The sequence below is a fragment of the Sander lucioperca genome, chromosome 16, assembly GCF_008315115.2.
Source record: "Sander lucioperca isolate FBNREF2018 chromosome 16, SLUC_FBN_1.2, whole genome shotgun sequence".
NCBI lineage: Eukaryota > Metazoa > Chordata > Actinopteri > Perciformes > Percidae > Sander > Sander lucioperca.
Window position 1 is genome coordinate 2493141 of NC_050188.1, and position 25605 is coordinate 2518745.

The 25605-nt window shown below is 40.6% G+C and overlaps 1 protein-coding gene across 4 annotated transcripts in view; it reads left to right on the forward strand.

Moving 5' to 3' along the window:
• The first annotated feature begins 616 nt into the window (after positions 1-616).
• The window catches only part of LOC116041221 (growth factor receptor-bound protein 10-like), a 90529-nt gene continuing 65540 nt past the window's right edge, over positions 617-25605 (forward strand). The window contains exons 1-6 of one of the 4 annotated variants that reach the window (XM_035993085.1): positions 618-913; positions 2481-2589; positions 3063-3170; positions 11099-11192; positions 18155-18407; positions 19256-19379. In XM_035993085.1, coding sequence (XP_035848978.1) covers positions 3120-3170; positions 11099-11192; positions 18155-18407; positions 19256-19379 — 522 coding nt within the window. In that variant the 5' untranslated portion in view covers positions 618-913; positions 2481-2589; positions 3063-3119. Of the gene's footprint in view, positions 1015-2480; positions 2590-3062; positions 3171-11098; positions 11193-18154; positions 18408-19255; positions 19380-25605 lie in introns of all 4 variants that reach the window. The other 3 variants (XR_004102872.2, XM_031287100.2, XM_031287099.2) reach the window with 3 other exon arrangements.

Consider the following 25605-nt stretch of genomic DNA (forward strand, 5'->3'; position numbering starts at 1 on the left):
CCTACTCACTACTGTACTCAAGATCACATTGCACCATACATTCTGTTTATGGTAGGCTACTCAGTAGTAGTGACATAGTGAGATTAACTCCTGCTGTAATATGCCTGTAGGAACTTTAGAGTTTGGCTGTCTTGTTACTCTGCCGCTGTATATGAGTGATGAGATATTTGACATAAAGAACTAAATGCGCTGCAGGCTACAGCAGGTACATACTGTAAAAACCTGCAGTAGTGACACCAGATGGATGGATCACTCTATAATCAACTGTGCCTGTGTCAAGGCCCCCTCTACTTGAAGGGTTAAAGTCAGGTCTTGAACACACTGCAAAAAATGTCAACCTTCACAGTTAATTTGAGTCTTAAAAACGTGGAAATTCTTTTAAAATAAGATGACCGCTTCGTCAGTGAAAGCTCTGGGGATACATTCGTATCCTCGTAATTGTTTGGTTAAACGTGGGATTTGTATATTGAACAACAGCTTGTAAAACAAATGTTTACTTTTTGCAGTGTGCTGCTGTGAACAGCGCGGGGCGAAGAGAGGAGGTTTCCTTTAGAGAGAGAGAGAGAGAGAGAGAGAGAGAGAGAGAGAGAGAGAGAGAGAGAACGCGTGTGTGGAGAGCGAGCGAGTAGCGTCAGCTGGTCGAAAAGTGCTGGTTGAGAACAGTGCATGTGTGCGTGTGTTGGGGTGTGTGCAAGTTTGCGTTCATGTGTGTACGTGCGCAAGGAAAGCACCTCGGGGAGAAAAGGGTGCAGACGACAGAACAGCCGAGAGAGAGCATAGAGGGAACGAGTTTTTAGGGAGGGAATCAGTTTGTGTGTGGAGATCCAGACGAAGACAGTCGAAGCGCGCCGAGTGCTGCTCCGCCGTGCGTCCCGGACACGATTCTTGAGCTGCGTGCTGCCCTTTGATTACCGTAAGCACTTAGGTTATTTGTTTGTAGTGTGGAAGGCATATGGTTTAACTCAGTGTCAGACACTCTTCAGCTTAATGCTCATGCACATGGATGCAGAGGAGGTGAGACGCCTTTCAACTTACTTTACCAACGTTTTTGTTGGCAGAGATAAGACTTTACTGACATTTTCAGCTGTGGCATGAGATACAAAGTCACTGTAGATATCTTAAAGTCTGTCAGGTAGGTAATATAGCCCATGAAGAAATTGGCATATAAAGGATGCAGAGCATCTGAGAAGATGTTGTTGACTTAATGAGTTATTTTCTAACACTACAACTAGGCTACTCCTCAACACACCAGTGGGTCTACATGTGTGGCATTATTAAGTTGCTCCGTTCTCCATTTAATTCTCTCCGTAGATCTCCTCGTATGACCAGTAAAGCTGAATTACTCCCTTTCTCTACAGGAGGAACCACAAATGTCAGCAAATGTCAAGCGCTTTGGCTTTGCTTTCAGGCTTATTAGTCAAACATACGATCAGCCCCGCTTGCCCTTTTGGCCAGCAGTTTGATAGGTGTGACCACACGCATAAGCCTATGTAAGAACGTGTGAGATATAAAACCGGTCGCAGTGGGGGGGAAGTGGAATTATCAGCAGCTGAAAGGCTGTGTTTTCAATGTGTGTGCAACTGTGCACACACATTTAGACACATATTCTCAGTCAACAGAGCAATCTAAAGATAGCAAAGCCCCCGTGGAAACAGTAATTAGTGGGGTGAAAAGAGAGAGAGAAGCGGGGAGGAGGAGGAGGAAGAGACATTGTTTGAACCATCTGATATCTGTTATATAATGACCTGTACAATGGAGACATGCTGGGTGAGAAAGTGAAGAGAAACCAGCAGAGTCAAGGAGTGATTTGAGCTATTTAGTGAGAGAGATGCAGAGTTAAGTGTGTGTGTGTGTGTGTGTGTCTGTGTGTGTGTGTGTATTCAGTTTGCCGAACCTTTGTTGGAAGCAGTATCGGTTGCAGCACCTTCCTGAAATTTGTGTGTGGGCTGCAGAAAAATTGATCTTTAACAAGGCATTTCTTCTTTTTGTGGATCATTTGTATTTTTCTTGAATTGAGAGAATGAGCTGGACTTCTCTAAATGTTATTGCAGCTTTCCATGAAATTGGGTGGGCAGATATGTATGAGTTCTTAAAGGGAGCAGTCGACTAGATTTTGATGGGGATCTGGGATTTCCACCAACAGGCGAGGATAGGATTTTCCAGCCAAAACAATAAAGAAAGAAATCTGATTCAAAAATGACATGATGCGGGGCCAAGGTACCCATTTATCCTCATATTCCTCACAAATGTTGGTTTTGGGTGTTGCTGCAAGTTAGCTATTTGTTTTTTTGTTAACACTTTTGAAGATAACTTGCATCAATGTCCCTCTATATAACAATGCAGCAAAATAAATTGATTTGCATGGTCATCCAAGCAACACAAGACTCAATGCAGAAGAGTTTGAAATGGAAATTTGTTGCAGTGTGTATCCTCTTTCCAAACACACACATATGCAAAACTTCCCCCTTGTTCACTCACAGCAGATAATGCTGCACAATGCAGTGGAAAAGCCGACTCCTATTTCAGGTTCCTTCAGAAAGGCTCTCCCCCTCTTCCCCCCTTTTTGCCGTCCCCTTCAGTCTGCAGGTGGTGAGTGGTCATGTGTTGCTAGCTTGGAGAGGGTTTCTTATTTAGTCTTAAGCCCCAGGCTTTGTTTGGGAAGTGACTTGTGTGTGTGTGTGTGTGTCGTACACAATGGCTGTGTTTACATTGGATTTGGTGTGAACATGTTCATCCATGCACGCACATTCATTCGCACATGCAGGCTTTGTTTTCTCTTTAGCAGAGAGAGGGGTGTAGTTTTTTTTGTCTCTTGTCTTTAGGCATACCAAATAGATACCATTTTTGACAAAGTTGTTGCATGGTGTTTAGCACGGATCACAACACTCACTTGGGATGGTTTGTTAATTTTGCAAATTTACTTTTTCGTGAGTTGCCTCATTACTTTTCTCTTTTTTCAATCATTTTTTAATCAGTCAGTTTAGTGATAGGTGCTTTCTTTTCTATGTACAGTATATTTCATACGTTGTGTATCCTGTGCTGTGTTCTTCCTTCATGAGCAGGGTGCTGGTAAGACCAGAGGGTGTCATTCCCTACAGAGGGAACACTGAAGGAACACCATGGCCTTAGCGGGATGCCCTGACTACTTCTTGCGTCCCTCAAACTACCAGGTAAATATTTTGCGTGTTGTATGTATGAGTGCTTGTCAGTGTTGGATGAGAACATCTTAATCAAGAACATGTTACAGCAATTGTACACACTACAGTTTGGTTCATGAGACAGAAAAGCTCATGTAGGGCTATAGACCCTTCTACTTTGGATATTTTGACTTGTCATACCAGAAAAAGCAGAGAAAAACTAACTTTAACGATGGCCCCATTTCTTTTGGCTTTGCCAATTGTGAGCCAGCATACACAATACCATTGCTCCCATTATTAATGTAATTAGTTGCACCTGTGGTTGACAAGTCCAAATGTCTTTGAGTCATATTCCACCTCATCGATAGTCAAAGCAAAATGCCTTGATTATAGAGGTCGTCAATGTATCCACGATGGACAAACAAGAACAATGGAAAAGTAATAGTATTGTAATCAGTGATGGCAGGAAGTCACGCAAACCTTAACTGCTTTGATAATAGAATCATTGTTAGTATGTTTTGTACTAAAGTTAACTAACTTAAAGGGATAATTTATGTGTGAGGCTTAATACAGTGCCTTGGATGACCAGGTAGAAAAATGGAGTAATACTACATGATTTATGTGAAAAACAATAGTTTGTTTATAATATCGTTCTGACCTTTTATTTCAATAAAATTCAACTTGGATCCTTTTTTTAAGAACTTTCTTATATTCTCCAGTTTGACAGTCAGTTATAACGGAAAAAGAACATAAATAAACTACTTTCACGTAGATTTTCTTTAGGGCTTTATTACGTGGTATCGGTTCGGTGCATTAACTCCAGTACTTCCCGATACTGATACCAGCGTTTTAGGCAGTATCGGAGGCGATACCGATACTGGTATCGGTATCGGAACATCTCTAGTTGTTAGTAGATAGTGCTGTCTGTGTGCATGCTAATGCTAAAGCTTACGCTGTCTTTGCCAAGTAATTAATTAAATGTGATTAAGATTGATATCTTGGCTCAAATGTTGGTACATTTATTCTACAGCATTTTTATATTGTCCATAAACAAACTGTATTGAGTCAAATTGACACCTGTGAACTCGGCTGTGGGGCAAAGTTTGCTATTTTCCTGCATAATTTGAAAGCTACGTAAGTTAGCTGTTAGCTAACTGCTCGTGTATTTGCTGCGTTGAACTTCGTTCTTGCATTGTCGCCTTTTTCTCTCATTTCAGAAATGAAGTTGGTGAGTAAAATGTTATCATAATGAATAATAATTATGTAAATATCTACAAAAGTAAGATCCACTTTAAAAATAGAAGTAAGCACTAGAATCTGAAAACACCTTTATTGGCATATCACCTCTTTAAAGTTGTTACGGTGTATGTTTCAGCAAACAGATGGCTGTTCATGTAGTTAGCAGACACTGAGCTAAATTAGCATTTATTTTGAATGTTTTTTTGGATTGTTGTTTGGCCACCAGGGGAGCGTAAGTCCAATATTCTATCTCCTTTAGCTCTGTCTCCTAAGACAAAATATGTGTTTTTGTAGCTGCTAAATGCTCCTCTGTGTTTACAAGCTAGTTGCTAACTTTTCACTGTTCATGTTACACATATTATTTCATTAATATAAAATACTGATTATTGCAGCTTTAAATTTGGAATTATCTTTTTATCTTTAGGTTAGAAAAGGGTTCAGGATTGGGTTATGAGTTAGGAAAATACTGTAGTTAGGGGAACGTCCTAACATGTATAGTTGTACAAACCTCTATGTGTATATCAACATTTGTACAGTGGCTCTGTGAGTCTACTTGCTTCACAGTAAATGACTCCTAGCCTAGTTGGGTGAAATATGGCATATCTGCAGCACAACAGACCCACTTCCACTGTCCAACTTTTGCAGAATGAGCCCTTTGTTTCTTAGCTCGGATTTTCTCCTCTCCAACCCTCCAGTAACCTAAAGAATTTGGCTAAAGAGCATCGTGAAGGTCTATAAATAGAGCACTAAACAAACAACAATAACAAGCAGTGGGCTTTGTTGTGTGACAGGCCTGAAAGCATGGGATTGATGGCATGACGTCTTACTGGGACGGATGTCACGATAGAGGTGACGTAGCCTCAGCTGCTTTATTCCTCTTAGTGGAGGTACATAAATGCACCTCCCTGCTAACCCAAACCGTGGGACCGCTGAGCCCCTGTTGAGCTGACATGAAGTTCTATTGGGTCACGTTAGCTTCCAGGAAAGGGTTTTGCACCAGTAAGACTGCAGTGAATAGTGAATTGAATCCCCCATAGAAAACAACATTCCTCCTCTCTGCATCTAGAAAAAAAAACAGTTTGATAGTTAGAGGGAGAGAAGTGGGTTACAACATTGCTCTGTGTGTGTTTTTATGTAAAGCTTGCCCGTTGACGTGACACAGCATGGCACACGCACATATGCCCCATGGAGTCTCTCTGCAGGCACTCACTGTAGGTTTAATGTGTATAGATAAGGAGCAAATGAGCCCTCTTTTCTACATACTTACATAACGGCAGGCATGTTTGGGAATCTGGGCTTCGTTCCAGGCCTGTCTCCAAAGTGTATGCGTCTGTCTATCTTAGTGAGAACTTTGGATCAATGCCAGAGATGACTCCGAGGAAGCAGTTCTCTTTTTTTCCCTCCCATCTCCTTATATATGAGTGTGTATTTGTTCATGTGCATACACATGAACTGCAGAGCACTAAGAAACCACAGTGCACACACTCGAAGCTCAGCTGAGTTATGACTTTAACCAGTCGGAAGAGCAGAAAGAATAAAGCGTTCAACAGATCCTCCCCCGAACGTCACTATTTATGCAAACAGTCCCGAACGTGTCTGTTCTGTCTGAGAACATGGATTACAGTTTATTCCTATCTTTATGTTTTGAGAGCTCAGATGTTAGCAGCTGTACACAGTGGTCACCGCGGCAATGGGCACGCTCAGTCTCGCACTTGTGCTTTCGAGGAAGCGTAGCAATTGATTCTCTGAAAGTATGTTGAAATGCCTAGATGTTAATGCTGGGGGCTATAGAGTGACAGTGGAGTGACAGCGGAGACGTTTGTAGAAGTTCTACGGACTCCAAGAACCATAACATTGGTTGAAATAAATGTGTCTTGAAGATGAGAAATAACTCAAATCCAAGAAAACCACAGGAAATGACTCTTTAATTTCAGTAGGACAGAGAATCAAAGCAAGCAGTCCTCCAGAAGAAAGGAACAAGCGGGAGGAGACAACATTGTTCAAAGCCAGCAACCTTGAACAAGATTTCTTCACACAACCTCTGACAACCGTTTGACACTGTTCATTGACCTGTTAAAGTGCTCCTATTGTGCTTTTTGGCTTTTTCCCTTTCCTTTATTGCATTCTATATAGAGTTTGTGTACATGTTATAGGTTTACAAAGTGAAAAAGCCCAAAGTCCACCCCAAAGGCACTTACCATCTTCCAGAGAAAAGACAGCTCTATTGTAGTCCAGCCTTTACTTCCGTGACATAATGCTGAATTATAATGCTCACCTAGCTGCTAGCGTGGCACGCCCTCATACTCTGCTTCTGACTGGGTAGTAGTCCTCACCTAGGTACTGCGCGTGTGCAACTCCCAACAAAGATGGAACTCTGTAGCTAAAACAGAGAACTCAACACACAGGGTGAAAAGAGGAGCTGCAGCAATGTGCAGTACAACAAAAATATGGTGTTTTATGAAAATTAAACCATGTAAACCTATTCTGATATAACCTCTAAATACAATTATAAACCTGAAAATTAGCATAATATGAGCACTTTAAGTTTTTTTTTTAAAGAAATCTCCTTTGGAAGGAACTCAACATGGTTTTTAGCACAAACTGTAGTCAATCCACCAGCATATTGCATCCGCAAAGTATGTTTAATAAAGTGATTTCTGTAAATCTTGCCAAAGATACAAAAACAACCAATTAGTCCTCCAAGAAAACCAGTAGTGCTGGGTTTGGGTTTTGTCAACTAGCTATAATTTTACGTTGGTCAAATGGTCCACAACTTTATTCCACATTGAAATATCTTAAACAGTAGATGGATTGCCATACAATTTTTGTTTAAGATATTCTTGTCGCTCAGGATGAATCCTACTAATTTTGGTCAGCTCGTAACTTTTCATCTAGCGCCATCATCAGGTCAATATGTCCAATACTTTGATGGCTAGATACCTGCAAAACTAATGACATTCCCATCAGCCTCAGTTGTAGTTTGTGTTTAGCACAAATTAGCAAAGGTTAGCATGCTAAACTAAGATATTGAACATGGTACACAAACATCAGCATGTTAGCATTGTCCTTGTGAATATGTTTGCATGCTGACGTCAGCATTTAGCTCAAAAGCACTTCTGTGCCCAAGTGCAGCCTCACAGATTTGCTAGCAAGGCAGCAGACTCAAACTTGTTCACCTTTTAACAACAGGCACTTTATTGCACACCATAGAAGCCACATCAACATGGTCTGCACACTATCTATTCAGATCAGCTAAAATAGTTTATAGTTAATTTCATATATTTAAAAACGGCTTACTCTTTGATAAGGAGAACAAAAATTGCCCCTAGTTTTTTAATTTGTTTTGGATAATTTTATCATGTTACTGCCTAATGGAGATACAACTACATACAAATAATAGCTAACTGAGATAAGATCCATATCAATGCAAATCAAACCAGCTATTAGGCTAACTGAACTAAAACCATGCCAATCTCTAGGTATGGTGAAGGGTATGTGATGATGTGGGGCTATTTTAATTCCAAAGGCCAAGGGAACTTTATCAGGATGCATAGTATCCTGGATCCATTAAATAACTGGCCTTTAAAAATAAACATCTGCCTTCCTCTATGTGAATTTAACATAGGGGTATGTATAATTATGGCCCCTGTATTTTAAGGAAGAACATTTATTTATTTACGATACATTATTCATTCACAAAAAAATTGGTGTCCTTAAAAGGTTGGATTTTTCCTCATTTTTTTAATTAAGGCATTAAGATCAATTTCCAAAAGATGATTTTTTTATTCCTCTTTTTATTCAACTTTAGCATGGGTATGAATACTTATGAGCAGCACTATATATATATTTTGTCTCAGTATATATATATATATATTTTGTCTCAGTAGATCCTGTCTGGTCACATTGAAAGATGAAAAACAAGATTTGATGAATGAGGGCTGTTGTGAAACTTAAAACACAAGATTCGATGACTGACTCACAAACCTTAAGTGTTCATGTACTGTACTACTTACACCCTTAAGATTAGTAATATCAAGAATGTTGTTTGTAACTATTGGAAAAACAATCCACATCTTTAAAGTTACTTTGTCAGTTCGGGACCTAGTTGACCATTGAGTTAGCATCAGTACACTATCTCTTCAGACTAAAGTCAGAGAAAGTGTATTACTGGGAGTTCACAATGTGTTTATGGGGAATGTAGCTGTAAAGCTGACTCTTACTGCACGAGTGCTGCTGAGGAGGTGGGGGGGGGGGATTTTCCTTGGGTTTACTTGTAGCTATATATTAACACCGCTGCTAGTGATATCTGTTACTAGATCTAGGACACTGTCCTGCCCCCAACTCCATGCACTGGACACAAGTACACTCTTATGGCCAGGAAAAGGTAATCCCAAACCAGTGCTAATAGTGCTGAAAGAAGAATTACGGACACACAGATCGTATGGCTGTAATGTTTACCAACAACAAAATTTCTCTCTTAAACTCTTGATTTGTCCTTAAGTTTCCTAACATTTAAAAAACAATGACATACATATTCTCTATGTGCCACTCCCAACTCTTCATTGTAGCTATATGATTCTTACACCTTCATTTATTTATTTAGTTAAGATGATGTACATTTAGCAGAAGTGTGTCTTTGCATCATTGTATCCACATTTCCCCATAATACAGCCTGACATATCTTGTATCTTAGAGGAATAGTAAAACACTTTGGCAAATAGAATTTCGCTTAAGAGTTAGATGACAAGATCTATTACACTCTCTCATCTGCCGTATTAGGCTACAACCAGCAGCTGGTTAGCTTAGCTTCACACAAAGACTGGAAACCGCCTGTCTGGCTCTTTCCAAAGGTAACAAAATCCCACTACCAACAGCTTTCTAAGATCTTTTAACTCGTTATATCTCATTTGTTTTATCTGTACAAAAACTGAAATGTAAAAACGTCAATTCACAGTTTTATGGGGCTTTATGTGCCACTATTTCCTATATCCTAGCTTCATTTAGTTACTGCTTTTAGCCAAGAAATAATCTGGCACATAATTTACAGACGTAACAAATAGTAAGTTATCTCTATCATCTAAATTAGTGAGCTTTAAAGGTGCTGGTTGCCACACTTTCTACCTTTTGAACATTGTCAGACTAGCTATTTCTCCATTTCCAGTCTGTGTGCTAAGCTAAGCTAAGCTAAGCTAACTAGCTTTTTTTTTCAATTTACATGGTTTGTCCATGCAACATCAGCTTGTAAAGATGGACCTATCTAGGATCCAGCAGAGTTTAAGAGGTAAATGCGAGGTTATCTCATCTGGAGTAATGCTCATTGTTGTTTGCATGTTGGCTTGTTTCTTACTTTATGAACTCCAGGCAATGTCTGAGAAATCTGGTTCTAAAATAGTCCGGGGTTTTCCCTTTCACACATGTAGGACTCAACAAGAGATTGTCTGTGTCAGACACATTCTCACTTACTGGAAAAACGTTTGGTTTGGTTTAGACCTGGCTTGGCGCTGGGTAGAGTGTGCAGCTGACAGGACATGATGCAGATTACACCATGCTTTCATAATTTGGGTCATAAACAACCAAGTCTCTTGTTGTTCCTTGAATTTGTCTGACAATGTCGGCATTGGCTCTTACCAACAGAAGTTCCTGAATGTCGTCGTCTCTTCAGTTGACATTTTCTTCTTCTTCAACCTGATGTTTGATTTCTTCTGGTTCTGCATGAGCCGCATGAAACGCTATCAACATGCCCATTATTTTGCTGTGAACTCTCACATATTGGACATAATCAGAGATAACAGAGTTTGTGCTATTTTGCTGGCAGGGTAAATACCATTTATTGTCTAGTCCAACTGATTCGGACATTTGTGTTCTCACATACAGCTCCGCCAGGTAATGTCCAGATAATTTTAGGTTTGCAGTGCATGTATGAAAAGGGCTTGTCTTTCATATGATGAGTAAGATATCAGAGGGAGTTTAGTGAGCAAGTTGTTGTAGCTCTAGCTGAAGCCTGCAGACTTTGTTTTGTCAGCACACAGGCCCTGTAGCCAAGTTGCCTTCCTTGGAAAGCTTTTGGCTTCTCAGAGCTATAAATCTTACTCTGGGCATTTATGGATGTTTCTGAAGCACTGAGGGGAGCTGCGAGTGTGTGTGCGTGCATGAATGCACAACTGGACCCCTGGCCACGAGCAGTTCCTGGAAGCAATGCTTTCCTCGTTCTGTTTTTTCCTGGAAAAGGGAAGATTGACAATTTGTTTGGCCTTCTTCCCTCCATTTCTGCTCTGCAGCTATCCTGCATTGAGGCTGCTTCAAATTAGACAATATGTGAGGAGCTTGGCAGTGTGTGCGTGCATCTCCAGACGTGTGAACTTATATGTGTGAGCTGGTATGTTTTCTGGTATCTATTTTTTTTCTGATACGCACAAATCAGTATCTAATGTGAGTTTCCATTTGTGAGTTTAAGACTAGTATGTGTGCAAGTGTGCACGTGTCCGAGAGAGAGGGGGGGGGGGGGGGGGGTCATAAAGTCACAGTGCCACAGGGTCAAAGTGTCACAGGTGTCTGAACTTAAGGCTTGATGTTCCTAGAAAGCAGAGGCATGAACCCACCCTTTGTCTGACCCTTTGAAAATAACATGTTGTCTTACCCTTCACTGAAATATTCGACATGTCAAACCCACTGCATGGTTTGTACCGCAATAAAATCTTTATTTTTTCTCCCTTTTTTGACAGGAGAGCATGGACCGCACTTCCTCTCGCAGGCCTGAGGAGCTGATTGTTCCAGGCTTTCAGCGCTCAGCCAATCAAAATGTGCCACATCACCATGGTAACTCTCCTCTCCTCATCCAACCTATGTTAAATCTATACAGGGATGAAAATCAGAAACTATGAAATATTGTCATATTCCCCATTCTCTATATCTACTCGTAATGTTGTAAAAGATGGATGACACAGTTACTTCCATATTTCCCTTTTTCATACTTTTCTTCATGGGATCTCTCCAGAGCCGAAACACATTTGCGGTTCCACTGAACGTTCTTCCTGTGTTCCTATAAATCCCCCATCTTATTCACTATCGCCAACTCCATCTAGGACATTGTCTCCCTTCATCACTGCAGGCTCTGCTCTCCAGATGGAGAGGTTATAGACAAGTGTTAAAGTGCCTCCCCCACTTTTTTTAGCACTGCTCAGCACTTTTCTACAACCCCCCCTCCACACACACACACACACACACACACACACACACACACACACACACACACACACGCGCACGCATTAGCCTGCTCCTAAAATATTCCTAGAAATCCCTTCAGCCATTGTGGAAAATCTTGGGAATCCTTTTTGGAAAGCGGCCAACTTGTGGAGATAATGTAAATTATCTCTCCCCAACCTTTTTTCTTATCCTTCACTTGGCTTGGTGGTTAAGTGGATTGTCTGCTCTGTGAGAGTATTAACTAAGACTTCACATGAACAGGGGCGAGTGGATGGTGTGTATATATAGGCCTATAGGTCACCCAGTGCAGGGCAGAGGGGAGTTTATGGTACGTAGGCCATATGTCTGTGGGGCAGGGTGTGGATATAGTAGAAGGTATGCTGGTTCATACTCACTGTGGTTACATTACAGGCTGTGACACCACAGACGACCCCAGAGTGATAAGAGGGGTCTTTCTCTTCCTTTTTAACAACTGGAAAAACTTTTGCACTAATATTACTCCTGCTTTCCTTACCTACACATAAAAAATATAGATTGCAGCAATTAACTTAAAGGTGTTATTTACGACATTCAGAGTCTGGGCTGGGTTTGCTTCTGCTACGACTCCATCCAGCCACCATGGGTAATAATGGCCGTTTGAACACCGCTCTCCCATGCACTCCCGGCCTGGGCCAGAGCGGCGGAGATTAGCTAGCCAGTGGGACCCGAACACGAAGAGAGGGAGGGGGGGGCAACAGTTTCAAGGGGAGGGACTTGCATACACTAACATGCACGTGCACCCAGCCCACCTACCAAAACAAAGAACAGAGAAGTTCAGATTAACACACATAGAGTGAGTGTGACTTCATTCTCTTCTCCAGATGCTATTACTCCACTATATCGTTATGCAGCAGATATTTGTTTGCTGCTATATTAATGTTCTAAATGTCATTTATAGCATTTTTAAAGTAAAGGACACACAGAATTTACTATGTCCTTTTCTGCAAAAGAAAGTGTACTGTAGGTTTGTGTACAGTGATCCGAATTTTCAGCTACAGTATGTGGCTCACATGCATCAGCATCACTGAATAGCAGCAGTTAGTTCTTCCATATTGCACTGTTTGCATGCAAGAGAAGGATTATAATAGTTGTTTAGGGAAACAAGCACTCCTTTTACAGATTAGTTAATGTTCAAAGAGCAGACGCCAGTAAAATAAGATGAAGATTGGTTCTGAATAAATAAATAAATAGATGAGATGTTTAACTGATCTGAATTTCCTATGCTAAAGACCATCATATAGTTATATAAGCCTTAATCTGTCAAATGTCTATTGTTTTTAAGGAGACTCATTCAGTTTTTAGTGTAGCCATCAATCATTGAGTTTCCCTGATAATGTTTTGGTAGAAAAAAAACCTGATTGATAGCTGTAGTAAAAAAGCCAGAGTCAAAGACACCCAGCTGCTGTTTTATTCTGACTTTGTACTCCAGAGAAAGATCACATCAACCTCACTGATGGACGTGCTGTATATATTTAGATCATGCCAGGCTCAGGTTACACGCCCTTCATTTATGCTGGGCCTGTCTTTTATGATGATCTGACGACATGTGTCATACATACCATGGCATTGACTGCATGTAAGCCAGCCAATATACTGTACCAGATTTAATGTTTTTTTAATTTAATTTATTGTTATGAAGCCTCTTATTTGTTTTGTGTGCTTTTCCTCCAGACTTGCCCTGCTTCACTTCAATAGAGTTAATCCATTGAGCTTTATAAATACAGACCTATGCTAGTTAGTTAAAGTTAAAAGTTCAGAAACTTGCATCTCAGTAATGATTAAGAGAGGAAAGCATTTTATCCACCCGCACTTACACATCCTGTTTGATGAGTGTGCTCAGACGTCACTAGTTTCACTTTTTTTTTTTTTTTCAACAAGTGTGTTTATTAATTTTCAGAAAATAATCACACTACAACAAATAATACAGGTGCAAATCAGAACTGTCACAGTAAGGCTCATCTTCAATAAAATAAACATAAACATGACAGGGCTGTAACATGCGATATTTGACACAGTAAGTCAGCATAAGTCGTCCTTAAGAATCACCGGTGGTCCAAATGTTAACTTATCCCAATGTTATCCCGAAGAGAAAAGCACATCAAATAAAATTAAGCAAAGACAAACAGACGCATACTAAATACATAGCAATACTCATTTGTTGATGGTTGACACACCGAAAGCATGCCTCCAATGCTTTCCTCCCCTCTAAGAACACCATAAAGGATCTCCACATATTGTCAAAGACGAGATATTTACCCTTTAACGTAAAAGTGAGTTTTTCCAGTGCAAGACAGTCTGACAGTCCTGCAAGCCAGACATTAACACTTGGTTTGATAGTGGATTTCCAAGATTTGGCTATGGTATATTTAGCTTGTAAGATGCAGAAAGTAATCATAGATTTATTTGCCTTGCTGAGATTATGATTTACGGGAAAAATGCCAAAGATACACAGTTTGGCGTCTAATAATAGCTTTATACCTGTTACATGTAAAATCATATCCATTACTTCCCTCCAGAAAGCCTGGATTTGTGGGCAGTCCCATAGGCAGTGATATAATGTGCCCTTTCTTCCACATTTGTAGCACGTGTCTGGATTATTGGGGCTGAATTTATTTAGCTGAGTTGGTGTTACATATGTTCTCATTATCCACTTATACTGAAGTAATTTAAAATGGGTATTTATTGTTTGTATTTGAGATTTTAAGCAAATCTTCATTCCTCAATTGAGATTGCAGAGTTTAAATCCTCACACCATGCCAATCTCTTACTCTCTGAGGAAACCTTTGATCCATCCATGATTATTGCATAAAAACTTGACGTCAATCCCCTCTTAGGGTGTTGATTTGTTGCTATTTCTTCTATACAGCTAAGAGTAGGTAGAAATAAAGATTTCTGTATCTTAAATATATAACTTCTTATCTGCAGGTATTTAAAAAAAGTTTGTGGTTGGATGTCATACTTTTGCCTCAAATCTTCAAATGACATGAGAATGTTATTGTTAAATAAATCAGCAATTTTACTTAGGCCTTTGTTTACCCAAATTTTGAAGCCCATACCATGTTTGCCAGGTGTAAAAGCACTGTTACCCCAGATTGGTGTAAATTGAGATAACACAGGTAACTCACCAGTATGTTTATGAACCTCATACCATACCATAATCGAGTTTTTAACAAAGGGATTATGTGTTAATGTCTTTAATCCTTTTAAGTTAGCTGAATATAAATATGAATTGAGTGGTAGAGGGGATGTCATGCTTCTTTCCAAACTCATCCAGGAACGTGGCGTTTCTTGTGAGAACCAACAAGAGGTAGTAGTAAGTTGGGCAGCCCAATAATACCATTGGAGGTTTGGGAGTTTCTCGCCTCCTCTATCATAGGGGAGATAAAGCAAAGATAAGCGAAGTCTAGCCCGTCTGTTGTTCCAAATGAAATTACAGAACATGCTTTTCATCTTTGAAAAAAAATGAGTAGGAGGACCAAGAGGAATGGAATGAAAGAGGTAGAGAAATTTCGGAAGAACATTCATTTTAAGTATATTGCTACGCCCTTTCATGGAAATTGGTAACATGGACCATTTATTAATAGACTCTATTACTGGAGTATAATTTGCCTCTACTGAATCGTCAATTTTAGGGGTAATTCTAATACCAAGATAAGTGAAGCTATCTCTAACTATTTTGAATGGTGTTTGAACTGGGGGATTTACTCTTTCAGAATGCTTAAGGAAAAGAATAGCAGATTTGCCTTCATTAATTTTGTAACCGGAAAGCTTACTAAAAGAAGTAATGGTATTAAACAAGTGATGTAGTGACTGTTCTAAGTGGGATAAAAAAATCACAATATCATCCGCAAATAAGCCTATTTTGTTGTCAATCTCATTTATTTTAATGCCGGTAATATTCTGATTACTCCTAATGGCAATAGCCAAGGGCTCAATTGCCATCACAAACAGAAGAGGTGAAAGGGGACAACCTTGGCGTGTGCCTCTCGAAAGTTCGAAAGGATATAATATCGTTAGTTAATACTGATGCGACTGAGTTATTATACAAAACTTTAATCCAATTAGAAAAAGAATTACCAAAGCCAACTCAACTCGATCAAACGCTTTCTCTGCGTCCAACGAGAGCTACTAGTTTCACTTTCACTTTATTATCCATAGGAAAAAACGGGCTTCCTACAATGCAAAATGTGACTACACTGACAACAAAAAATACAAAGTGATTTCGGTACAGAATTAAATGATTTGTTGACTCCTTCTGCAAAAGTACCAAGTGCATGTTTATGATAAATATAACTGGAGTATATATTTTTTTATTGCAAATAAAGGAATTGAATTGCACTTTGCCCTTTAAAAACCTGAACACCCAGCTCTCTTCTCTGACCTCGAGACTGCCGTCAGAGATCGATGATTGCGGGTTGAAGTGGCCAGGGACAAAAAGCGCTCATTCAGTGTATTCTGGGATATTACAGGAATGAATTGGCCACACTTGTATGGTAGGTTTTGTTTGTCAGAAGCTAACCAGAGTGCTGCTGCAGTTCATCTACGTACATTCAAAGTCACAGTTAGTAGAAGAGAAGGAGGAGGCATTTTCATGCTATATGTTCTCTGGCTTCACCGACTGAAGCCAGTAGTGCAGTGTGGGCCAAGCCAGCAACGGGAGGAGGGAGAGGAATGCCAATGAAATCATCATTATCCTCTTAAAGCTGCACTAGGCTACATTTTTATGTAAAACTCCTGCCGGCTTATCAGCCTTAATCGCAAAGTAGTGCTTCAACAGGGAAGAGAAAAAAAAACATTCCTATTGCCAAAATTAAGATGGAGGATAAGATTTCTGGATATTGAAGTTCTGAAGAGTTACATTTATCGCTCCACCTGCAGCCTTTAATGTGTAATAGGCCTTTTTCACAGAAGCTATTTTGACATGTTACAGTAAGAAAAGCACGTGTAAATAATAAAAATCGTGTCATCCCCTCTCTTTCTCATCCCCTTTCTTGTCTATCCACTGTCACTATTGAATAAAGGGAAAACCCCCAAAAAATAATCTTTAAAAAAAAAGAATGATGGCTGAATTTCATTGAGCTGTCTCCTTTCCTGGTATTATTCATATGGACTCACTCACATGCTTTTCCTACTGTGACAAGTAAAAATGTGAAAAAGGCCTACAGCATATTGCAGCTTTACATGTGCTCTCTTGTTTTTTTTCTGTGTGTGTGTCCCCTCCCCAACCCATGTCCCACTCATGAACCCCAGCATCACATGCCCTTCTGTCCCAGAATGTCTTTTCTGTGTGTGTATGTGTGTCATGCATACCTCTTTGTGATCTGAGATCAGCTTTGGTGTGTGTGTGTGTGTGTGTGTGTGTGTGTGTGTGTGTGTGTGTGTGTGTGTGTGTGTGTGTATATGTGTGTGTGTATACATGCAGTACAATGTGTACTTTTTTGTTTAATTCTGTATAATTACATGCACATGCTCAACAACACTGCATAGAGTACATGGTGTCCAAGCCTCTGTGTGTGTGTGTGTGTGTGTGTGTGTGTGTGTGTGTGTGTGTGTCTGCCTGCGTGTTTTGGTGCCCTACTTTGTCCTGATCGTGAACGTTCCCCGAGTGCTGTAATTTCTTCTGACAGGAATGTCAGGAATTCTGTGTGTGGTGTTGGGGTGGGACACACATAGGACCAAAGGGCTTTGGACACACACATGTACACACACACACATACAGAAGCACATACCACACTTGTAGGGACATTTAACAGACATACTAAGTCTTGCACTCATCTGCCCTTGACCTAAAACTGGCTTTATGAGAGATATTTCAATCCCGCTAGTACACTTTTCCCCACTAGCTGGCAGTGCACATTAACTTGTAAGAAGTGTATGTTTAGAAAATGCAGTCTGCAAGTTCAACTCCATTTGTTTCTGAAGGGCAATTGATTTTGCAGTATTAAGTATTAATCCTGGACTGACTTCAGTTAATTAATAACAGGTCAGGTTAAAAGATAAGCAATGACTGGCAACTGCCTTGTTGACTGTCCTGCAAGAGCAGCTCTAGAGACCCTTTCACCCTGGTTTGGTTTAGTGTGGGTTCAGTCTGTGGGTGACTGTTGGTTCCAACTTACAGTGCTTGATGAACAACTCAGCCCCTTGAATGACAGGTTTCACATAATCTGACCAATGGGAAGCTAGCGAGTTAGTCTAATACACAGCCATTGGAAGAAATCCAAGCCAAAATGAAATCCAACACGAGGAGTAGTGATACTTCATAACAAGGCTGTGTGTTCTCTCTGCTCTTGTGCTCGATGGTTCTGGACCACAATGTGCTTCTGACAATATTTAGACTGTTGACTGTGTTAAATAACAACTAATTAAAGGTCAGAATGATGTGGCATTGTCTCAGTATGCACAGTAGGAGTTTCACCCTAACAGGATCCTCCTGAGGCGAGTGGATCTGCTGTCGTGCAACTTTTGCTGTCACTCACTCACTTTCTTCTTCCACCCTTCTCCACCTCTCCCATCCCACTGTCCGCCCGCTTCTACAGACGACGATGTGGATCTGGAGCAGCTAGTGAATGACATGAACTCCTCCATGGAGAGTGTGTACTCTACGCAGGCAGACACGGCGCTAATCCTAAACAATGGCCATGTGCATGCTCCACACCACCACCACCACATGCACCATGCCTACGCGGGACAGGGCCAGTCCCACCGTCGTCACACCCCGCCCTTGCTCCCTTCCTCCCCCTCCAGGGAGAAGCTGCGGCACTCTCAGCCCATGCACATCCAGGCCGTCAGGTAGATACACATTACCTGTCCCCTGCATCCATTTCACTCTCTAATGTTAAGATAAAGACAGCTGGCAAAACTGAAAATATGTATAAAAAACAAAATAGGAAGACACTCTATTTACATATCTTTTTACAATGGAAACACTCCTGTTTGTCTTTTGAACTGTGTGCTTTTGTTGTTTTGTAGAAAAGGTAAATGAAGACAATAAGACACTCTTTGAAAATCACATTAATTAGAAAAGTGTTATTAATAAGCTTCTAAAGCATTTTGACATTAGTTTTGTTTTTGATTGTGATTTTAAAGGCCACAAACACTTTGCTATTTTATACCAAACTCTCAAAATATCTTGTTGATCAAAGGTCAAAGATAACTTTTAAGCATACATATATATTTAAATATATATATATACTATATCGCCTGGTGGTAAGTGTCTTTTTTCCAAAGGCCCAGCTGGGGCCAGTCACAGACTGATGGTAGCATTAATGTAAAGACTATTATTGTCTTTGATGGATGGCATGGCGAAATTGAGAATTAAAAAAAGCTAAAAGGCAGATTCCATTGGGGCCCTACATTAAGTCACTGCTAAAAGCTAACTTGAGATTTGAAAATATGACTACTTCTAAGTTTCCAACCGAGCAGTCCCACTGTAACTGTAGTTTAAAGAACGTCTTAAAAATACATTTTTAAAAAATTTCCAGAGACTTAGACCTGGTAGGGGGCAACTTAGGCCCGGTGGGCCACCGGGCTTGCAATACACTGGGGGAAACCCTGCGGCATCATCATGTGTGTGCAGTATTGTCAGTGTTGCGATGACTAGCCAGCCATGACATTAGTGTATGTGTCTCCCTCTGCAGGTGCCTGCAGGAAGCACATCGGCTGCGTCCAGCCTCCCTGCCTGCCATCCCCAACCCTTTCCCTGAGCTCTGCAGCCCAGCAGGCTCCCCCGTGCTCAGCCCCTTACAGACCTCCGACAACCACGTAAGCACACCCATACCGCATCACTGGCACTAATACACACTCGCTGAAATTATACAACTGACTGGAGGAGGCAGGTATGCTAGTGTTGGAAGCTTCATGACTGAGTGGCTACCTTTCAGTGCTGGGACAGGGAAAAACTAACCACACCAACTTTTCTGAAATGGTTACTGGTCAGTATCACAATAGTTGTGATATATTTTGGACTCCTCGTTGTATTTGATGTCCTTTACTTGACCACTATCACGTGTGTGTGTGTGTGTGTGTGTGTGTGTGTGTGTGTGTGTGTGTGTAACCCGCTGACTGGCCTGTTATGTTCAGCTCAGAACAGCATGTGTTGACTTTGGCTGCGGACAGTCTTTCCTTCTATTACACAGCTCACCCTGGGTTATCTGACTGTACTGTATGTGTGTGTTCTTGTGGATGCATCATTATCAATCACATACACACACACACACACACACACACACACAGAGTGACAGACATGTTTTGCTGTGGACGGAGGTGAGCAATGTCTCCAGGATGCTGCAGACAGAGCGCAGACTTCCGTAGCGGAGCTGGGAATACGGCTGGGAACGTCTGCAGGTCGGATCTCTCTAAACCTTCTGAACCTGTCTGCCGGCTCTGGCAAGACAGGCGCCCATTTCCGGTTCACACGCTTTAACCTTGGCTCTTAACGTCACTGTGTGTGTGTGTGTGTGTGTGTGTGTGTGTGTGTGTGTGTGTGTGTGTGTGTGTGTGTGTGTGTGTGTGTGTGTGTGTCATAACCTTGCCCTTCCTTCCCCCGGTAGAGCCTCCTGTCCCAGGAATGTTCCATCCCTCTCAAAGATGTTTTCAGGATGCCCACCCTGAACAATAAGAGTTATTTTAGATGCTCACCCTTTCTTGCTCACTTAAACATATAATTACACGCACAAGTGGCAATATTCAGTTCACACGCACACAAAAACATGTGATAGCATTATTTTTGCATTTTGTTGATCTCATCTCACAAGGTCTGGAGAGAGAACAAGTTTTCAGTTTGTACAAAGAATCTTTTGTGTGTGTTTGAGTCTGTGAGAGCTGACCAGATGTTGCATCATGTCTCTTTCCCAGAACATCTACATTTTATCCAGTTTAGTTCATTTATCTATTGTCTTATGTATCGTATTGCTATAGAGAGGAAAATGCATTTGTATTTTGCTATAAATAGTATATTTACATTTAGATATTTCTTAAAACTGCTTTGCATATGCTTTGTATCTGACATAGATGACACATTTCTGCTATAATGTCTCAAACTGATTATGGCTCAGAGGTAGGCAGCATTTTACTTCTTCTTTACTGCATTTTTCGTAGCATTTCACCAGGTTGGATTAGGCAGGAAATTCTTCAAGATTGCTTATTGGCACAAAAACAGGAAGATGGTAGTATTTTCCAGCACGAACAGCGATAAAGTTCATGGAAAAATCACTTCCAACATTCCATCATGTTTATCATTGTCAGCAAAAGAGAAACAACAAGCAATGGAGGTGGCTGGAAGACTGATAAATGTGTGGCTGGAGGTGATGGGGATCATGGGAAATGAAAGCCACAAGTGTAAAGAAAAATCTCCAGTGTAATTTGATTAGTTCATTAACCAAAGTGATATGACAGTGATACATTAATGCTTAAAAGGCTACATGGAGCAACTTTGATTGCATTGTTCGAGGGATGGCACTGTCGGTTCAGACTAAAATCAGCAGCTATTGGACTGCTATTACAGTGGCAGACAATCAATGACCGCCTGATATTGGCCGATGGCCTAGTGTGTCAGGGCCTTAAGCCTTACATAGCTGTTAGCATGACTGTAGACTTTTAGTCTCGTTTAACAATGTTATGACTAAACCAGCCCCAGTATTAAATGGCCTCCTTTGGTGGATGCATGTGGAACCATCGTGTACTTTAATTCTTTCTAATGCCATGACTAGTCTTCTGCTGATTGAATGAAACCTTCACTGATCAAATCACTTAAGTTCAGCAAGACCAGCGTCACACTGGCCACGACTTTAGCTCCAGACGTCAGTGCCTGTGTTGGCATGCTATGTTGTGTAATGCTATGTGTAAGCTAACAGAAAGGCTATAGGCTAGTTTTGTCCAAGCTTTGAGGATGGCTGACACAACAGTCTGTTTGTCTACAGACATAGTTGCATCGTATTTGCATTGGCATGGTTTTATCATAGGATCTCTCCCTCCAGCTGTAGAGTTGAACATTCTTCACTAAGCTTCAGTCTTTCTCTAAGGGAGCTTATATTATGAGCCAGTAAAACTGTATACGGTATGTGCGTGACATGACAGGTTTGTGGCCTGCGTTGTCTCTGATAACATAAATGGATTTGTCCTCAGGGTATCATGAACAGATAACATGATGCTGTGTCTCCATCAGATTTTAGAAACTAGTTTAGGGGATCTTATTTAACTCTTTGCATGGGGTTTAGTTGCTGCTACTGCCAAAGACTGTTCAGTAGTCTGACTTAATGCTGAACTCTGATAGCAGCCGTTTCCCACGCAAGTTGTGGCAGTCTTACACCATACATTTCAGTAATGTTACCCCGGCTTTGACAAGAATTTGGTCAGGTCATGTCTTTCATCACTGGGCGAATGGGTTTGCTTTGGCATCATGACTGCGGCAGTAACGCAACTCCTGCCTTTATTTGTGGCCAGAGACACAACATTACAAACAACTGCAGGGAGGCCCAGTGGTTAAAGAGACACTCTCTCAAGCAAAGACCTCTGTTTCAAGTCCCCTGTGTTGGCAAGCATCCAACCTGCTGAAGTAGCTTTAAGCAACAGCAACACTGACACTGAACCCCTTAACTGCTCTTTAAATGACCCTGACCTCTGACCTCCCTGTGGAACAAGGGTTTTAATGAAAAAAAAGGATGTGAAAGAGTGTTATTCAGTGCATGATCTCATTATTAAAATATTTGGTGCTTGTGAAATTTAACAAACATTTACACTCTGATCATTTGGGTGTTTTTCTTTTTTAGCAATGCCAGCACATCTAGGGATGGCAATGTTGGTCGGTTTGGTCGGTCCACCACTTTGTCCTGACTGCAATACCTCAACAACTATTAGATGAACTGCCGTGAAATTTTGCAAAGACATTATCCTAATGCCTTTAGTGATCTCCTGACTTTTCCTCTAGCACCGCTAGATCAAAAGCTATCGGATGGGTTGCCATAAAATTTGTCACGGACGTTAATGCCACATTTTGGAGATCCCCAGACTTTCCCTCTAGCGACAAAATCAGAAGAATTTTTTTTTATTTGTCTTTGATATCTAATACATGTCTGGAGCTAATGTTGTGATGGACTTGTCACACCTTTTCCCCTCCATCCTCCTTGCTTGAAATTGGTGGATGCTTTTTGAGATAATTCAGCATTGTTGATGTTGAGCCGTTGTGTGACCACTCTGAACCTTACGCTAAACAACATTGTCCCTCACATTTTTACAATGTTTGCCTTCTGGTTGTCTTTTAATAGCCGGTCTGTGCTTAGTGATTTGATAATACTGTATTTTACTATATGCATTATTCTTATTCTAATTTGCTTGAAAAGAGTTTTAATAGCTGATAAGACAGTTACTTATTTATTTATTTTTAAATCTATGGCTACAGTATATATGCTGTAGCAGTGTCACAAAAACTAAATTAAGGCTCTTGAGTCAGAGTCACACACTCTCCGAGTTTAAGACTCATACCTCCCTCTCTGTCTGTGGTCAGCTGATGAACTTCTGCACGCAAAGGTCTGCTGACCCACTGCAATCAGATCAGGTGCATGTGTGTGTAATGAAGATTTACAGGACATTTTGAGTTTCTGCCAAGCAGTAAATGTTTTCAAAGCCGTGGCAATGTAATGACGCAACTTTGTAATTTATCAGGGAACATACTCTTCTTTGCTTTGCTGCTTTTATTTTACGCTTCACACACTTGCACACGGGCACGCACTCACGCACGCACGCACACACACACACACACTTGAATGTGCTGTCGGAGGATTACATGTGGAATGTCAAACTAGAACTTGATGAAACATTCAGTTCTTCCTGTAGAAACTATAGAAAATGCAACTAGATAATGATGAGAACTGATTGTTTAAGGCACCTCAGAACCTCGGTTGTTAGTGTACAATATCTAGATGAACTTTGAGGGGAGCCAGGAATTCTGATTGTCTGCATCTGATTGCAACACTGATTAAACCATTATTAAAATTAGGCTTTTGGACAAAAGATAAAATGTAAATTCCTGAAGAGGGAGTTTTATTGGGATTTTATCATATGATATCAATGTTATTGTACATGACCAAACTATGCAGCAGGCATTCATTCTGTGGATGCAGAGCTTTGTGTTTCCTTCTCAGACCACACAAATTGGATTAAAGATGATGGGTGGATGGGATCTTTGCATGGAAAAATAAATCACTGTGTAAACATTTCTGCCAAATCTAAAGTTTTATTTCTATATGCCAAGTTCTGTTTTATTGGATAAATTGCACCAACGCCCACATGACTTTATTTAGTAAAAACTTTGGGTGATACTTACACAAGAAGGGATTCCCAGGACTAAGTATTAGACGTCGGAGGCTTTCTGTCTGAGAGAGAGAGAGAGAGAGAGAGAGAGAGAGAGAGAGATGGTGTCATGCCAGTGTTGGGTCATGGGGGGGGTGGGGAGGTGAGCCACTCACTGAGGCTTTGTGGTGGCGCTCCAGTGAGGTGAAATTGAGTTTGGCCTGTCTGCAGAGCTAATCAGCTCTGTCTGGCCTGAAACCCGACCACTCACAGACATGAAAGACAACTGATGCTGTATTAGACCAGGGTGGGAAGTCACCACCAACCAGCCTTCAAATGCTGACATTGGTGATGGGTGTGTTAGTCTACAATGGAAGCCTCCAACAGTGGTTTGTAGTTGCTGCTATAATAATTTCTACTATTGCAGGACAATCTAAGAATTGGCTGTTAAATGAATATCTATAGCCATTTAGTAAAAATGTTACGCCATTTACAGTAGAATAATTGGCAGGTAATATATACATCTTCAGAAAAAATAACTTACAGATTTGTCTGGAAGTAATACTAAACTAACCGATTGAGGCAGCGGTAGGACAGCAACTCACGTGTTCTGCGAGGTAAAATTACTAGTTTTGTCAAAGGAGTCTGGTGGCTTTCAAGAGATCATAGATAACGTTTTCAGTTCCCCCTGTGTAAACTTAAACAGAGCTGTCTGACAGCAAGGTAAAGCGGTGAAACATTCTAAATATAGTGATCTACTGTAGGTAATACACTGACTATGGATAAGTACCTCATACAACCCCACTTCAAAAATATCCAAACTATCCCTTTAACTATTCTGAAACATTACTTTTCTCATGTTTAAGCCATTTTGTAGTTAATGTTTCACTGTGTTTGATGGCATTTTCGTGTTACATCTTACAACTTCTATGAAGCCTCAGATAACTGACAGCTACCCTAAAACTTAAACTTGTAAAAAAAAAATCAGGTCCTTAAGTGTTAGTGCGTTCCATTTACGTCAGAAGTTGGAGGGCTGAGCTGGGAATGACGTCACACCCGAGTTGATGGTGTTCCATTAAAACAAGTCGAATTTCACCGTGGGGTTTGCTCTATCCAATGTTAGCGATACCATTTATAACAATGCATTAGGCTGTTTTTTTGTCTATACAAACAGCGTAACATGTCCACAGATAGAAGTTGGACAGTACTGTATTTAATGATAGACAAATAAGACAGAAGTGCTAATAAACTGTATATTACCACAGCTTTCACTGCTGTTGGTGCACGGAGCAGCGGCTTGCTCGGGGTTCTGTAAGGTTCTCCGACTTCCAAACTCTGAAATCTGACTTCAGGGGGACATGTTTCCGACTTAGAACTCAAAAAATTCCGACTTCCAATTACAAATGGAACACACCATGTGACCCAGGCGTTCTCTTCCACTTTTTTTTATTACCTTTTTTTTGCCATCTAGCTTTTTGCTTTTTTCTGAAAGCACATGTGAATGAGGGATGGTTCGCATCAGCTTGTGAAGAGATGAGTGTCAGTAATCAATATTTTTCATGTGTTTTGTAAAGAACAAGGCACTACTAAGCACTATCTACAATTTCAATTCATTGATGGGAATATCTGACTTGTAGTAGCTTTTTAAGGTCTCTTGTAAAGAGGTTCACATACTCTTTCCTATTTGGATTTTTAACATTGG